This window comes from Brachypodium distachyon, chromosome 1 (assembly GCF_000005505.3).
Source record: "Brachypodium distachyon strain Bd21 chromosome 1, Brachypodium_distachyon_v3.0, whole genome shotgun sequence".
NCBI classification, from domain to species: Eukaryota; Viridiplantae; Streptophyta; class Magnoliopsida; order Poales; family Poaceae; genus Brachypodium; species Brachypodium distachyon.
Window position 1 is genome coordinate 46,586,684 of NC_016131.3, and position 18,278 is coordinate 46,604,961.

General features: G+C 46.0%; 1 protein-coding gene and 1 pseudogene across 1 annotated transcript; both read left to right on the forward strand.

Annotated features, from left to right (window-relative positions):
- The first annotated feature begins 4,291 nt into the window (after positions 1 to 4,291).
- Positions 4,292 to 5,506, forward strand: LOC112270311. Its single transcript, XM_024458149.1, has one exon. It carries the CDS (start codon positions 4,292 to 4,294, stop codon positions 5,504 to 5,506), a length of 1,215 nt encoding a protein of 404 aa, XP_024313917.1.
- A 3,324-nt stretch (positions 5,507 to 8,830) lies between these two features.
- Positions 8,831 to 18,076, forward strand: LOC100833339 (annotated as a pseudogene).
- The last annotated feature ends 202 nt before the right edge of the window (positions 18,077 to 18,278 follow it).

Consider the following 18,278-nt stretch of genomic DNA (forward strand, 5'->3'; position numbering starts at 1 on the left):
CTGAAATGCACAAGAATATATATATTGTTTCCCTATCGATAATCGATCCACCTGAAATGTACATGAATCGGTACTAGGAACAACAATACAAAGTACAGCAGCAGCGGCGCCTTGATCCGGTGGACTTGGATAGATCAATGCTAATCGCTGTGCCAAAACTTATTCCTTTAAAAAAAACACAATCAAGCATTCAAAACTTGAAATACATGATGATTATTTTATATATGGACTTGGATAGATCAATGCTAAAACTTCTTCATTAGATAATATTTTCATTTAAAACATAAGCATTGACTTGGCAATTTTTATGTATGTTTCATTCAGAAGAAACTTTTCTAATGATCTTAATTGCCTGATTTTTTTTTCTTCCAAGGAGTAATGGTATGTATGTTTCATTCCAAAGAAGAAACTTTTCTAATGATCTTAATTGCCTGAGATTTTTTTCCCAAAGGAGTAATGGTATGTATGTTTCATTCAGAAGAAACTTTTCTAATGATCTTATTTGCCTGATTTTTTTTTCCAAGGAGTATTTATGTATGTTTCATTCATAAGAAACTTTTCTAATGATCTTATTTGCCTGATTTTTTTTTCCAAGGAGTAATGGTAAAGATAGTAGCCTCTTCCCCTTCCATGCCTCCGAGTGAAGACTGAATGCGAGATCTTGCAATTAGCTAATGCTAAGATCTTTAGTTATAATGATCCCAATTTAATTAGCCACAACCTCCCTCACTAACCTCCCTCACTAGATTCACATCAGATCATGTCCCATTAGTTATCTCCATCTCCTCATCAATCCCTCGCCCCACGAATTTCAGATTTGATAATAGCTGGGCCGCACACCCTGACTTCATGGGCATCATCCAATCACCTTGGGCCCAGAGCAATTCACACTCCGATGCCACGGCGGACCTCGTCAATACGACCCAAAAAACGAGAGCTGTCCTAAAAAAATGGAGGAAGCGGTGTATCCCGCATACACAGATTGAAACAAATTGTAAGATCGTCATCGCCCTTCTGGATAGACACGAAGAACGAAGGCGCCTAGCGCCGATCGAACAGGCTCTGCGATTTGCGAAGGCTTATGATCTCCCTCCTGCAGCGGGCAATTAGGGCCAAAGTGTCGCACTGGAAACAGCGTGGCAAAGTTCGGCTCGCTGTGGAAGGACACGAAAATACGAAGTATTTCCATGTGGCTGCTTCCCAACGTACGCGTAAGAATAAAATTGTAACCCTCGAATTAGACATGCTGAATTCTCGGCCCATGAACAAAAAGAAAAACTTCTGCATGACTTTTACTCCACTCTACTAGGCACAGCCCACCAACCCACTTGGGCCTTCGACCTCTCCGATATCTTTCCTACCACTACAGCGGGCCTCCAAGCCCTTGATGACGAAATTGTAACTGCTTTTCTAATAGCAAACCAGAATGCCAGTCCAGGCCCAGACGGCTTTGGGCCGGGTTTCTACAAGCGCGCCTGGACAACTGTCAAACCGAAAATTAAAGCATTCATGTCTAGCTTCTATCGACGGGACTCCGACCTCACCAGGATAAACCGCGCCCACATAGCCCTGTTGCCTAAAAAGGATAGTGTGAGAACCCCCCACGCCTTTCAACCTATCTCACTTCAAAATGGGCCTATGAAGGCAGCCGCAAAACTCCTAACGAACCGTTTAAAGTCGCTGATTCCATCGCTAGTCGATGACGACCAATCGGGTTTCATCTCCGGTAGAAGCATCTCAGATAATTTCGTCTACGCTGCCGATCTCCTAAGCTGCTGCTACAAATGAAGAACAGCAACCATTGCCCTAAAACTCGACTTCCGCAAGGCCTTCGACTCCGTCTGCGTCACTTCTGCAGATCCTTCACCACAGAGGGTTCCCACCCTCCTGGTGCCTCTAGATAAACGACATCCTTCAGACAGGGAGAACCGCGGTTCTTCTTAACGGCGTCCCAGGTCCGTGGATCACATGCAGAAATGGCCTTCGACAGGGCAACCCGCTATCACCATACCTCTTCATCATAGTTGCCGACTTGCTGCAACGAATGATTAGAGATGAACTGCAAACTGGCTACATCTGCCACCCCATTTGCGACGACTTGCCAGCGGCTGTTCTCCAGTACGCAGATGACACGCTAATACTTGCTGAAGCTACCGTCCCGGCTGCCAGGAAAATCAGGGAAATTTTACATCTTTCCCCAGACGTACCTAGGACTACCTCTGTCACCACACAAACTCCACAGCTCGGCCTTTGCTCCTCTAATCGACAAATGTAGCTCCTACTTGGCAGGTTGGCGAGCCAAGCTCTTATCTAGAGGGGGCAGGCTCACCTTAGTCTCTGCGGTCCTCGACAACTTGCCAACCTACTGCATGTCCGCCTTTGACCTCAATCTTGTCTCAACCGAGAGGCTCAACAAAAAACGCCGTGCTTTTTTTTGGACGCAGGAAGACACTTGTAATGGTTCGCAATGTTTGGTCGCATGGGATGCACTTTCAAAACCAAAAAACCTCGGTGGTCTTGGTGTCAAAAACTTGCAGGTCCAAAATTGTTGTTTACTTTTGATATTTGCATTCAAATACCTGCATGGAGTCAAATTTGCCGTGGAGATCATGGCTGCACCATGATCTGGCTGATGATCTATAATCTACCACTACCCCTCTCTCACACCTCAAGTCCATCATAAAGGTGCATCTACCAGTCTTACGGCAGATCACGTCGCTTCATGTAGGTAATGGTAAAACATGCTTCTTCTGGCTTGATAGATGGCTGTTTTCGGAGTCACTATCCATCATATTCCCGGCACTTTTTTCACATTGCACATCGCCTTTTGATCGTGTTAGTGCTGTAATGTGTAATGGACATAATCTGAGCTTGCGGAATAGACTAACCGCAGGTGCGGAGGATGAGCTCGCCTCGTTATGTTCTCTCTTGCAGGATTTCGCGCCCTCGGATGCCGATGACTCGAGGGTACTTCTCTCAGGGCGACCCTTCTCCACACGCGGTGCATACCAAATGCTCTCGTTGGGCGAGGCTGATCCGGCATCAGAGGCGATCTGGAGCTGCCATGTCCCCCTCAAAGTGAAGATCTTCGCATGGTTGGTTCACCGAGATCGATTGAACACTCGGCACAACCTCCGCAACAAGACGATCATTTCGGATGATGCCTGTCCCCGATGCGCCAGTGCTTCAGAAACGCATGAGCATATGTTCTTCGGCCGTCGAGGCGAGCCAACAGGTTTGGGGGCTTCTGGGGCTCGCCCTGCCTTCATCAACCACTGCCCCTTGGACCTCACCGGCACCCGCTTCTGCTGCCTCGCCGCTGCTCTGGCAGGCCATGATCATGACCATTCTCTGGAAGATTTGGGATGCTCGGAATAGTGTGGTCTTTCGCCATATAACCTTACCAACTCATGTAATTGTTAGAAATATCCTAGAGGACTTTACGCTTTGGGCTCATCGGCTCAAGAAGGCCGATCTTAAGGTAGTGGCCACCGTGTGGCGTGATTACCCATCATCACGGATATCGATCCATGTAACACCGTCCTTTTGACAATTAAAAAAAAATTAGCGACAAGGAGCTTCCATCGTACCAATGAATTGAAGGAGGGCTGGGTCCGTCTATAATGGATGGATCGATGAGAAGTACACATCGACAGCTCTGGAATACCTGTTGCTGTGAAAAGACTCAACAACCGGGTTTGCAAGGGCCCCGAGGCCCGAGTGTGGTTTATTAGTGAGTTATTATTGTCGCCGATAGTGGTACAAGTGTACGACGCCCCAATTTTGTATACCGCGTGTGTTTCTAAATCATTATTAACTAAAGAAATATAAATTATAAGAAAAATATATCATTAAAAGTTTTCATTCAAATATGAATCAAAAAATATATTTTTATACAATATAATACATGGGACCGTATTAGGTGAAAATCTCTGTTCGGTGCAAATTTAAAAGCTTTTAATCCTAATCATTAGAATTTCGGTTTTTTTTTTTTGAGATACTACCAGGCAGAGAAGCCGGCCGTATTCTCAGGCCCAGCAGCGATAACCGAATGCAAAAGGCTATTGGGCCTCCATGGTCCACTCCGGGACCGGGAAGTCCTTGTGTAAAACCTCGGCAGCCGCCAGCCAAGCCCCCTCTTCCCCTCCCAATCCCGGCGTCCGGCCGGGCTGTTGATCTCTCCTTCAGGTCAGGATTCGGCCCTCTCTGTCCCCAAAAGGTTTCTGTTGTCGACGGCCATCGAAAAAGGTGTGATTTTTATGTGTCTAGTTTTGTTGGGCAGCGAGAGACGATGATGAACCAGCTGGGTAGTCGTCGGCGTTTCTTGAATCTTCTAGTCCGGAGCTCTAGAGATGGCCTCTATTCGCTGCGTCGGATGGATCCCTACAAGAATCTCTTTTACGACTCCACAAAACAAGCAGAGGAAGCAGCAGCAGCAGCTTGTGCCGACGGCAAAAGGAAGAAGAAATTTGACAAGACGATTCGGCGACTGCCTGATCCCGTCACCAGATTCGGATCGTCCACAATCGGCGCGCTGCCTGACGGCCTGGAGTGGTTCGAGCTCTTGTCCCCACGAGTCAGCACCGATGGTAGGATCGTCAACTCCACAAAGGCCGGCGAGCTTGCCATGTTCGACGCCGACAACAGCATCTTCTACACCCTTCCGCCGCTCCACCAGCCCAAGGGGTTCGAACCAGTCGCCTTCTCCGTCACCCCCCCTGGAGGAGACGACGACAAGCAGCAGCACTTGCTCTACCTTCTCGACAGGTACCCCGGCCGTCTCGCCACCCGCCCTCGCATGTCTCCTTCCTGCAACCACCCTCGCTCCTGTTTCGAGGTGGTCGAGCTCGGCTTCAAGGACTCACGATCCAAAGGCGGCTGGCGGTCGCGCCTCCTTCCACCGCCTCCCTACGTCCACCAGCCTGGTTATCAACCCTCCCTGATTAATTCCTACACCACTATGGAGAATACCGCCGACGGCTCCACCTCCATCTGCGTATCATCACAGGGCTTTGGCACCTACTGCTTTGACACGGCGTGCCGAGACGACACCCACCAGCTTGGATGGCGACCCTTGGAGGAATGGAGGCACGTTGGAGACTGGACCCTCCCGTTCGACGGCAGGGGCGAGCACATCCGCGAGCTCGATATCTGGCTGGGCTTCAAATGGGACACTCCACCCTGCAGGCTCAACCACCTCTGCGCCGTCGACTTGTCTGCTGCCATGGACCAGGGCCGACCGCCCGCAATACAGCATGTCTGGGGGGGTCTCTCCGGCATGTCCGACCAAGAGGAACAGCAGCTCTTACCTATGCATCGCAGGGTTGTCAACCTGGGTGGTGGCAAGCTTTGCATTGCCAAGGTGCTTGATGACATTGAAGGCAAGCGTTTCGCTGTGCTCACCGGCATCGAGTTGCTCCGCGACCCCAACAAGAGCCTGCGGATTGTCAAGCACAAGTGTGCCCGTTACACATCCGTTATGGAAATGATTCGCTGGGTGCTCTGAATCTCTCTCTTGTATCACAGCTTTTGTTGTTTCTCCTGTCCCAGAAGCCATATGTGTCTAGTTTCTTTTTGTAAGAAGGTGTATACACTATTGACTATGTTTGTGTTTGTTTGTTTGTTTGTTTGTTTGCATACAAAATTCTCAAGTTAGTATGGGCAGAATTGAGCAGCAACAATGTGCAAGGGTATCTGAATAAGCCATAATACATTCATAGTTGCAATCCAAATTACAACAGTTTGATACTCTATAATTGCTTGATATCTTATAAACAAGTAGCTCTCCATACTGTCTTGAAAGAATTTATCATGCAAATCCAAGGGGATGATGACTAAGAAAGAGTTATAAGACAACAGTGTGGCAAGGCAAAAAGATTGACCTCATGCAGCCAAACAGAAAGGAAATATGTTATGCGCAAGCACTGCAAGTTTCGATGACCCATGCCTATACTGTTTGGTGTCCGTTTCGCAGCGCAATCTTATGATGTATCTGAACCCAGTGGTGATACGCAGATTGTCTTGTAAAGATGCCCGTCCACCTTTTTCTTACATGTGGAACCATCTCGAATTTTTGGGCAAAACTTTCAGTGCCATATGCCACAGAGCACATGAACAATGGCTAAACATGTTTGGGGCAATCAAACTTGGCGATCCATAGAAATGTAACGTTCATTTGCTAGTCTACCTTTAAAAAAGCGGCAAGGATTCTCTGCAGTAAGTCACCTGACTTTGTGTGGCTGACGTGCGGGCCAGACCATCATGGGACCCACAAGTCAGCCACACAAAGTCATGGGACTTAAAGTCAGACAATCCACCCCGTTAAAAAAGCCAAAGCATACCTGTGAATGTTGTTCATAAGAAATAATTTCAGTCAGTCCAGCATCCTTGTGCTGGTTAGATTTTCCATCACGGTTGCTAGTCCGTAGGGTTGCATAATCCTCATAGCAACAAAATCAACATATATGTATTTACTTCAGAATTCGATTAAGATTTCAGCATCAACTACATTGGGTGCATGTTGTATCCTGCATTCAGGCCCAAGCTGGACGATACGGTTTTCTTAGGGTACTTGACTGCTGCTGCGGCCACATGGACAGAGTTAGAAGCTTATTCTGTGTATTTTCTCCGACATTGAAACTAACTGGTGTAGCCACGGCTCTCAAGAATGACCTCTCCCAGGCACTCCGGTAAATAGCTCCGTTTCCGCGTCCATGATGTCCTTGTTCAGGTCCAGTGAGGATCTTGCCGCGACAATCGTAAGAGCCAAGGTCACCAAGCACAAGTTTGCCCTTGCACTGCAGAAATGAGTGAGCAAGAGCACAAAATCAGATTTATATTACATATAGTCTGAATTGGTGTGCACATATCTCGCATGTTTCCCTCAAAAATATCTCGCGTGAGGATGAGGCATGTGTTCAGCGTAATGGTAGGTTGGGGTGTTCCATTCAAGCTGGCAATTCCACTGTCAATATTTACGTTGCCTCAGTAGATCTTCGTTATCCTTGAGCAAGGTCGTCTGCCAGGCGTCGCTGTAAGAAACAAACAACAAAATGGTGGGGAACCCATGTCTCTGTTGTTTCAGGTTAATATGAGATGACAACGTTGGTGAAAATTACCTCCTGTATCAGCTTAGTTAGCTACCTTCGAAAAGCCGAGTCTGGCATAGAAGGTCGTGTAAGCTGATTACTAGAATGTAAAGTGAGTTGGAAAATGCTAACCTTCCTCCCCCTGATAGTATCATGGATGCTTTTTTCAATTTGACCTCCAAAATGTGCACTTCTTCAATAGAGCACTCTTCCAAATTTCACCCATAAGTTTCCTGAATCTCAGCACTACCAGATGGTGACAAACTGACCTTTGATAGCAGTTTCTTGTAAAGCCGAAAGGGTTACATTTTATAAGCTTCAAGAGCTTGAAGTTTCTTCGACAAGCCCTCGGCATCAGCTTTTACCTTCTGTAATTCAGATCACGTAGTCGTTGAAATTGTATATTTATAATAAATCACATGGTATATAGCATCAGCGAAGTTACTGTGTATAATACTTGAGTCCTCGAGGTAAATCAAATTGAAATTATTTCAACAATACATTTCGCAGCATTTTAAGTTTATAAATATCTGAAGATTCCTCAAATATGCGACAATTGACCCCTCAGTTCTCGCATGCTCCATCACCAAAAATGTAAATGGACAAATCAAACAATTCGGCCAATATTTTGACCTGGTGATGAAGAATCAATTATTTAGCGCAAACCAAGACACAACAAGTCAAATTTGTTCATACATATCAATTGGTTTCTTCCTACAGAACACACACTCATGGTAAATCGGAAGCTGGTGCCATCGCAGATCAGAACTCGCAATGAAGAGTACCCAACAACACCATGTTTCCCTTAATTCCAAGTGCCTTCATTGTGATAGTTATCTTGATTGTAGCAATCGTCATCTGTGGAGAACACATGAACAATACCTCCACTCCGGATCCAGCTCACTCCAACACCATAGCTTGATGCATCAATTAGTTGTGGTAGTGCATCGTTAGAATCATGAACACCAACACCATAGCTTAGCAGAATTGTCCATAGCTCAGGACTTGTGTTGGCATTATGGTTCATCAGTAAGTCAATGGTATCCTTCACTAGGCCTGCTCTAATCAACAAAATCAGCATGCTTTTGTAGTGTTCCAACCCAGGCACGATGCCATCAACCATCATGGAGAACCAATATAACTTCCCTCTATCCACTAGCCCACAGTTGGTACATGCAGCAAGCAGATACATGTATGTTGCACGGTCAGCTTGGAAACCCTCCCGAATCATCTCGTCAAACAACTTTAACACCACCCCATAACTTGCATTGTTTGCATAGCCTTCCAGGATTGAATTCCAAGACCTCAAGTCCCTTCTTTTCATGCTACGAAAGACCAAATAAGCACTTTCCAGGGCACCGCATTCGACGTAAAACTGAAGCAGGCTTCCGGACGAAGTAACCTGTTTTCAAAAGGCTCGTAACCTGTTTCAACAAGCTCCCATGAAGTGCTGCTCCCTGTTTCAAATCACCCAAAACCGTGGAGGACTCTAGCGCGATCGAGAATGTGATCTCCGTCGGGGTTAATCCTGCTCTCACCAATTGAGAGAAGCGATTGAGAACCTGGTCGGTGCGACCATAACGCAGGTTGCAACTCATCAGGTGATTCCAAGACTCCAACCCCGGCATCATCATCATCGAATCGAATGTCCTGTCGACGTCTCGCAGCTCCCCAAATTGGGAATAAATCCGGAGCAAAGCAGCACGCGCGGTGTCACCGGACAGAAAGCCAAGGGTCATGTCATGCGAGTGATCAGCGTAGAGAGCGGCGCAAATGCTCCGGGCGGCGGGACCGAGCCCGGACGCGAGGGTAGCGGGGGAGACCACCAGGAGCGCGTGCAGCGAGCGCGCTCGGCGGAGGACGGCGCGGCGTGGGAGTTGGGGGCCCAGCAGCGCCGCGGCAATCGCCACCTCCAGAGTGCAGAATCCGGCGGCTGGGCGTCCCCGCGGTGGCGTTCGGGCAAACGGGTAGGCCGTGCCGGCGAGGGAGAGGGTACGGCGCAAGGGTTCCATTCCTCGCCGGCGATTTTTTTTTGTTTTTCGAGGGGACTGGAGAGGCGCATATAATAAGTGAGTGGGTTCGTTTTTATAGGGCCGGCGCAGTTCGTTTTCTACTTCATGTTTCCTTTCCACTCATTTTTTTCTTCATGTTTCCTTTTTTATTTATTTTCATTTTCACTTCTCTTTATATTTGATAAGTGGATTTTTCTTTTTTAAATAGCATGATTTTTTTATGTCAGAAGTAAATGAACATATTCATATTTTTAGAAATAGAAATATTTGAACATTTATTTCGACTTCACGCCATGATTTTTTTTATGCTCATAAACATATTCTTGGAGAGATATGAACATTAATAAGAGATGCATGACTTTCTTCTTTGGGATACACATTTTTGTACAGATATACTAACATTTCCTTTGATACTCATTAACTGTTCATAAAATAAAGGTCATTTAAGAGAATGTTTAATATTTTAAAGATTATGTCCAAGGAAAAAAAGAGAGACAAATAGTTGGTGCTACCTCATACCAAAGGGTCAAACCAGTGACCTCATTCTTCGGGTGGGAAAGATCTGAACTTTCTAGCCCGCTAAAGCATAGACAAAATGTTGTAAAGCTGTAAACAACAGATATGCTACAGTACTACATATCCAAGTGCACTTTAGAGCACTCACAATGCATGCAGTGACATGTACTGTATCTAAAATTGAAACATAATTAAAAAGCTGAGGTGGAGAAGATAAAATCACAGAGCACTAATCGTTTTTCAAGAATTAAGCATCTCACCGTGTGAAACTATGCCAGAACTTCACTTTACACCAACAAAATGTTATGCTCCGTAACTTATATCACAGACTGTGTTCCTCCATCGCCAGTGGCCACTATACCTCAACAGATCGAAGCTAAGAAGCGAATTAGATCCATCTTTGGGATGTTGAAAAGGTCCAGAAACAGACCATTGTATCAACAAAACACGAGTGAAAAGTTTCTGACAATATGGATGAAATGGGAGCAGAAATTTACAGCGCGAAAAAATGTTTGAGATGAGATGCATCTCCTGAGGATTTTTTGCAAGATAATATGCAACAAAAATACAAGACGAAACTAGCTAGATGAAACAGGCCCGCAGAGGATTGCCAGGTCGGAGTGGAGCAGAACCACGTCGCCGTCGCTGGCGCTCGTCGCCCGCCAGAGGGGGGAACGAATGAGTCACATAATTTCAAGTATACCACTTTTCAGGTTAAGCAATATTTTTATGAGAAATTTGATAAAACACCACACTTTTCTTTGTACTTTGTCCCAAATGCACACCTTTCTTTCATTAGACAAGATAACACATTTTTTTGAAACTTTGACAAAATAGCATTTTCTGTTTTTTTAATCCATTTTTCCCTCTTGGCCCACATGGCAGATTCTTTAGGACAAAATTGCCCCTGCCCCTTCATGTGCTGATCGGTCCCATATCGATCGATCGATTTCTCAAACCACTATTAAAACCAGAGGCGGGGCAGCGACAGAGGGAGAATCGGGGAAGAGAAGCCGGTGCCCCCATCGGACTTCGCTCGCCGCGTCCACCATCGCGACCGTGGGAGCGGACGAGACCGCCACCGCCGTCGAACGCCATCCGCTAGACGAGGCCGCCGTCCCCGTCCACCAATCGAGATCCACCGGTCGAGGTTGCCACCGCCGCCGCGTCGCCGAGGAGCTGCTTTTTGCTGCTTGAGCGCTGCGTTGTCTAGCTCTGCTCTGCTACCTTCTCGGCCTGTGGCGTTGTAGGTTGATGTAGCCTGTAGCCTCTAGCGATGTATACATTGTTGTTGCTGCTGCTTGTTTGCCATGGCCTGCCATAGTGTCTATTTTCAGATAAGAATGCATTTGCTATGAGACGATCGATCAATTGAGAGATAGAGTTATAAGATGATCAGTCAATTTGGGAGATCGGTCAGCACACGAAGGGGTAGGGGCAATTTCTTCTCAAAATTCTGCTATGTGGGTCAAGAGGGGGAAAAGTGATTGAAAAAACAGAAAATGTTATTTTATTAAAATTCTAAATAAAAGTGTGTTATTTTGTGTAAGGAAACAAAATGCGTGCATTTGAGGCAAAGTCCAAACAAAGACGTGGCATTTTTTTCAAATTTATCTATTTTTATCACTTCTTAGGTTGATTGGCAACTTCTAAGATAATCAAATAACTATTATTTCACATATCTCATTCAACGTACATAGATATCAATATTTCCTTTACTTCACGAATAAGAGTAATAAGCACAATATATCCTCCATGCATCTAACAGAGCAATTCTAAATATTTAGTAATCCTAAACGAGAAAGAAGCCTCATTTATATGTAAGAGACGTAAGATGCTTTCAATAGATAAATTTATCATACAAATATTATTTTACATCCTTAATACAACGTACATAGATTAAGTATCAATATTTTGTTTACTTCACGAATAAAACCAATAATCACAACATATCCTCCATGCATCTAACAGATCAATTCTTAATATCTAATAATCCTAAATGAGAAAAAGCCTCATTTATATGTAAAAGACCTAAGATGTTTTAATAGATAAATGAGAAAAAAGCCTCATTTATATGTAAAAAAGATAAGGGTTTATATATGTGTTAGTATTTTTAATTTTCTTACGAGAACATAGTTAAGGTTTATATGTGTGTGAGTATTTATAATTTTCAATCACTTAAATATCTCATAAAAAATTGTGTGAACAGTTCAAGGACCTGAGACTTGAAATAGTACCGGAAGGGTATTTAGCCACTTTGGAAGTACAGCCCACGTTGCTGGATAAGATTAGAGAAGCACATAAGGGCGACTCGGAAATAAAGGAGATAAAAGAGAATATGGTTATCGGAAAGACCAAGGATTTTTGAGAAGACGACCAGGGTACCATATGGTTCGGAAAACGCATTTGCGTACCGCAGGATCCGGAAATCAGAAAGCTGATATTGCAAGAAGCCCACGACTCACCGTACTCAATCCACCCTGGGAACACGAAAATGTATATGAACCTAAAAGAGACATTTTGGTGGTCCGGATTGAAGCGAGACATCACAGAGTTTATTGCCTTGTGTGATGTGCAATCCCCAACTCCTGCCGCTGCAATTTTCTCAAGTTCAGTAATCATGACACCAACTAGAGCTACATAATTAATGTGACCATATGGTTATTAAGCAATTAAGTTTTAAATTCGACCAAGTATCCATATCCATTTTGTAGTATGAAACCAAGAACTATTATTACAAGAAAATGCCTACCCTTCGCAAGGTTAGCCAGTAAAAAGAAGGGAAAGGATAACCTTTCTACGCAGAGAAAACAGGTAGTTTGCACATTGACCTATGCAACTCCCCCCAAAAGCCTACAAATCAATCTAGAGGACACCAATCTCTACTCTAGTTCACCAGCATTTTTTTCATAATTCCACTTTCGAATATTAGGATTTTCTAAACATGGGGCCTCATTTATGTTTGGCACAGGGCCTCCGAATTATAGAGACGGCCTTGATACCAGGATTGGTATCAGTTGCTCTAATATCGCAAGCGGTCACCGTCCTGGTCTCGTTCGTATGAGTCGCAATGCACCAACGGGCCTTCTCGTTCGTATGAGGTCCACCAGAAGTGATACCCGCTGGGCTAAGGATCAGGCCCAGAAGCCCATAGAGTCTCGTCGTCCAATCCAGCCTCCCGACGACCCGTTCTGCGAGATACTATATCCAAACTCGTATCAACTCCCTCCCGGACTCTAATCCTAACAAACCGCGTTAACTCACTCATCAATTTTTAACCCAAAACGATCCAATCTGCACACAATAGCCCACTCCAATTGCAATTAGGATCGAAAACGTACTACCAAATCGGCAAATCGCTGCGCCATGGGCTTGCTCCTAACGAACAACGCGACCTCCGTCGTCACCCAGGAGTAGCTAATGCCCCTGCGGAGCTCCCTACTACACCAACCTCTTGAAGAAATGTCGGGCACCGCCGAACTCGTCTTCGACGCCGGACAAATCAAACGAGCATGGTGTGGGCTTCTCCAGCGGAGGGGGTTTCCATTTTATAGGCCGCCGGAGCTCCTAGGCATCCGGGCCGGGCCAATGGTGCGGCGACACCTCGCCGTTCTTCATCCCCAAGGAACAAGACAGAGAAGAGGAGAAATGGGGAGAGGAAGGCTTTTCCTTTTCCCTAAAGCGAGCCGGCCTGGCCAAAAGGAGGTGCCCCGCTCGCGGGCCCCCGCGTCCTCGCCGCGCCGGCGTCACTCCGGTGACGGGCGCCCTCCTGCAAAGAGCTCGGAAAGGAGAGCCCCCAGTCCCCTCCTGTACGAAGGAGGAAGATGAACCGGGGCCGTCCGATCTAGGGCTCCCCTTCGTTCGTGGCTGCCGGATCTGCCACTTACTCCTGAAAAGGTACCGGGCCCAACTGGGCTGAAGCCCAGCTGCGGCCCAAGAAGTCGCCCAGCAAAAAAAAATTGAAGGGAGCCTTCCTAAGGCGGCCCAGCTGGCGGCCCATCCCGCGCACGCGCGCGCACCAGGCCGGACCGGCTGGCCCATGAGGCCGGCGGGATCAAACTTCAAGACTGGAGAAGAAGCACGCGGGCTGTACAGCTGAGCCACGCCGTACCGATGAAGCTTCATCAACGATGTTCCGTAGTCACACTCTGACCATGGGGGACCCACTCCCGGATTGCTCTTCCTTTGATGTTTCTTCTTCTTGGTGAAATCAAGCCAGTGCTCAAAGAACGGGTGCTGATCATGGAAGCACCAACTATCACTTGTGTCCCGATCAGGAAAGCGTGATAGAATCCCAACTCTTGCCTGGACCTCTTCTGCCGTACCAAACACCTGAAGTCCTTCCAATACTATATCAACTCGATGATATAAATGGATCGGTATCTGAGGTGACAAAACACTACCATGATACGTGATCAACCGTTTGTCCACACTGGTTGAATCATCTAACAAGTTAAGAAGATTGATGACTCCTCCCGGAAGCTCAGACTCTTTAAGAGTAACTCCAACCGAAGCATTAAATACCTCGAATATGAAGTCACGTGCAGCTCTATAGGCTAGAGGGTTATTGCTAATACCTCTCGGTTCATCATGCATGGCTGTGCTTTTCATTGCAACCCCCCCCCCATATCTTGTTGACACCATCAGGTTATACCCTTTCAACAACTGACTGATATTTCTCCCTCTCTTCAGATTTATGGCAACTAGTGAGAGAATTGAGTCAACAAGTTTTATACCTGGTTCAGTCAACTCATATCTGGCTGTAGATGGTGCATCAAGATCTTCTTGTCTAATCAGCCCTATCACTTTTGCTTCCCTCAATAGAGGAATGTTCACGGCATATCTCAATGGATCTAGACATTTCTCCATAGCAATGTCATGATGACTAATTAAACCTACAAGGGAAAAAAATAAAGATATTTAGTAAACCTTATACAGAAATAAATCAAATATATATCATATCTCTCTCAAGTTTTGCCCAAAACAACCAATTATCTGTTGTGATACACCTACAAGATCAAATGTACAAGTTCTGCCAACAAAATAATCCAATTATTTGTTGTAATAAGCCTACTAGAGAAAGCGATTTCAAATATATAAAAACATGTCCAGCATCATCTAAGTTCTGCCCAAAAACCCAATTATCTGTTGTAATAAGCCTATAAGAGAGAAGGAGATACATATCCAGCACTTTCTAAGTTCTACCAAAAAAACCAATTATCTAAGTTCTGCCAACAAAATAAACCAATTATCTGTTGTTATAAGCCTACTGGAGAGAGAAATATCAAATATATAAAAACATATCCAGCAGCATCAAAGTTCTGCCCAAAAACCCAATTATCTGTTGTAATAAGCCTATAAGAAAGAGGGAGATCAAATGTATAAAAACATATCCAGCAGTTTCTAAGTTCTGCCCAAAAAACCCAATTATCTATTGTAATGCTCCTACAAGAGAAAGAGATTAAATGTATAAAACCATATCCACCAGCTTCTAAGTTCTGCCTAAAAAAACAATTATCTGTTGTAATAAACTTACAAGAGATCAAATGTACAAATACATATTCAGCAGCTTCTAAGTTCTTCCCAAAAAAACCTAGTAATTACCAAATGTACTAAACACACCGAGTTAATGCGTTCAAAGACACGGTTATAAATCCTGCTCATGTAAATATGACATTCTCTCAAGTTTAAGGCTATCTTACATCAGTTGCCCTATCACAGGCAAGTCCCAGCTTGGAGTAGAGGAGAATTGGCGTCTCGATACAAACAGGCAGCTAGTCGCGTGACAAACATGTGCAGGTAGTTCGCTGCCTCTCCTCCAAGTCATTGCATAACCTCCATCCCTAACCTCCTGCAACAAAAAACAAATAAGTACCACATAATTTAATATATTAATTTTGTTTTTGTAACACATAAGCTAGATAATTACCCGTATAAATATGCAATGCAGAACAGAGTTGCATGTAAACATAGGGAGACAGTAACAACACTAGTCAGATTAAAGAGCACAAAGGACGTACACAAGAAGTTCCGTCACAAAAAGCGGTGGTGTCGCGTGGGCCGCCACTCATGGTTCGAATCCCCGACTCCTGCGGTTGAAATTCTCTCTAGTTCAGTAATCATGATACCAATTAAGGCTACAATAGGGTCTATACTGATTTACTATTTTCAATGTTATAATGTAAACATAATTAATGTATCATATAGTCAAGAACTTCATAAGTAATTAAGTTCTTTAGTTCGACAAAGTATTCATTACAAGTCTGAAACAAACACATATTATTACAAGAAGAAAATGCACACCGGTCACAAGGTTAACCTAAAGAGAAAGGGTAGCCTTTATGCTCAGTATACAACGCAGAGTTACATGCATGAGACATGAAAACAGTAATAACAATAGTGACATTAAAGAGCACATAAAGGAGGTCATCCTGCTACTGAAGGTGGTGGTGTCGCTTAGGCCGCTAGTTGCGATGGAAATCCCCAACTCCTGCCGCTGCAATTTTCTCAAGTTCAGTAATCATGACACCAACTAGAGCTACATAATTAATGTGACCATATGGTTATTAAGCAATTAAGTTTTAAATTCGACCAAGTATCCATATCCATTTTGTAGTCTGAAACCAAGAACTATTATTACAAGAAAATGCCTACCCTTCGCAAGGTTAGCCAGTAAAAAGAAGGAAAAGGATAACCTTTCTGCGCAGAGAAAACATGTAGTTTGCACATTGACCTATGCAACTCCCCTCAAAAGCCTACAAATCAATTTAGAGGACACCAATCTCTACTCTAGTTCAGCAGCATTTTTTTCGTAATTCCACTTTCGAATATTAGGATTTTCCAAACATGGGGCCTCATTTTATGTTTGGCACAGGGCCTCCGAATTATAGAGACGGCCCTGATACCAGGATTGGTATCAGTTGCTCTAATATCGCAAGCGGTCACCGTCCTGTCTTGTTCGTATGAGTCGCAATGCACCAACGGGCCTGCCTACGGAGGTCCACCAGAAGTGATACCCGCTGGGCTGAGGATCAGGCCCAAAAGCCCATAGAGTCTCGTCGTCCAGTCCAGCCTCCCGACGACCCGTTCTTCAAGATACTATATCCGAACTCATATCAACTCCCTCCCGGACTCTAATCCTAACAAACCGCGTTAACTCACTCATCAATTTTTAACCCAAAACGATCCAATCTGCACACAACAGCCCACTCCAATTGCAATTAGGATAGAAAACGTACTACCAAATCGGCAAATCGCTGCGCCATCTCGACCAACTCTAGCGCCGCCGCCGCCAACAGCGTCTCGCTGCTGTCAGGGACGAAGGTTCTCCGGATCCGGCATGACTCCAAGTACTACGAGGGGATCGCCAACGGCGAGTGCGTCAAGACGGAGACCTTCGCCGTGGGAGGCCACCGCTGGTACATCGAGTACTACCCCAACGGCCGCGGCCCCAAGGACGCCGGCTGGCTGTCCGTCTTCCTCTTCCATCTCCAAAGGCGCCCCGACGAGGTCGTCACCACGCAGCTCAAGATCAGCCTGCTGGACAGGCGCGGGGAGCCCGTGCCGTCGTACAGCAGCCGCGGCGGGCGGTGGAGATCCTGCGCCTTCTCCAGCAACCAAGGGCCGGCCTGGGGCTACCCGCAGCTCATCCGGCCCAAGGACCTGCTCCGGGAGAAGTCGCGCCACGTGTCGTCGGAGGACGGCGTTTTGAGCGTCCGGTTTGATATCGCCGTCTCCAAGGAGAGCCCTTGTCCCAAACAGTCTCTTGTTGTTGGGGGTGCCACCGTTCCGCCACCGGATATACTCCAAGATCTTGCGCGGCTCCTCTCTTCCGGCGAGGGGGCGGATGTCAAGTTCGAGGTCGGCGGCGAGACGTTCACCGCGCACAGGCACTTGCTGGCCGCCCGGTCCTCGGTGTTCAAGGCGGAGCTCCTCGGCCCGATGAAGGAGAGCGCTGCGTCGGCTTGCGTGCGGATCGAGGACATGGGAACCGAGAGTCTTCGAGGCTTTGCTCCGTTTCATCTACACCGACTCGCTGCCTAATGAGGCGGCCGGTGACGACCAACATGGCGTAACAGGGTCGATGATCCAGCATCTGCTCGTCGCCGCGGACAGGTACAATCTCAGGAGGCTGAAGTGATCTGCGAGGACAAGCTGTGCGGTTGTCTCGGCACGAGCACGGTGGCCACCACATTGGCGCTCGCTGAGCAGCATGGCTGTTGTGCACTCAAGGAGGCTTGCTTCTGTTTCCTCGAGTCCCGCCCCAATTGCAACGCAATCACACGGGGTGCTGACTTTGAGCATTTGGCCAGGAGTTGCCCCTCTATTATGAAGGAGTACATTCCCAGACTTGCTACCAAACCCCCTGTTGTTACGACGTATAACGCCATGTAATTAAACTAAATTAGCATGCATTCTTGTTCATTGCTGCTTACGTTCTATGCTTGCTTGGCCACTGTGCTCGACTAAACTATTTATCTTCGGTTTGGTTGTCTGGATTATCTGGATTAGTGAATTACGTATACCCCGTACGATTTTAAAAGGGTAGAAATGAGTGTCGAAAACATCCATTGGCGGCGGCGTGGTCGCCCCTCTCTCTGGTTTCGTCGCCGATTGCTTTCCCCCTAATTTCTCTGGTCGCCGCCGGTATGGTTTCTCGCTC

Bases quoted from the DNA above. Each gene is read 5' to 3' on its own strand.
- LOC112270311 (XM_024458149.1), top strand. From the start codon at position 4,292: ATGATGAACCAGCTGGGTAGTCGTCGGCGTTTCTTGAATCTTCTAGTC.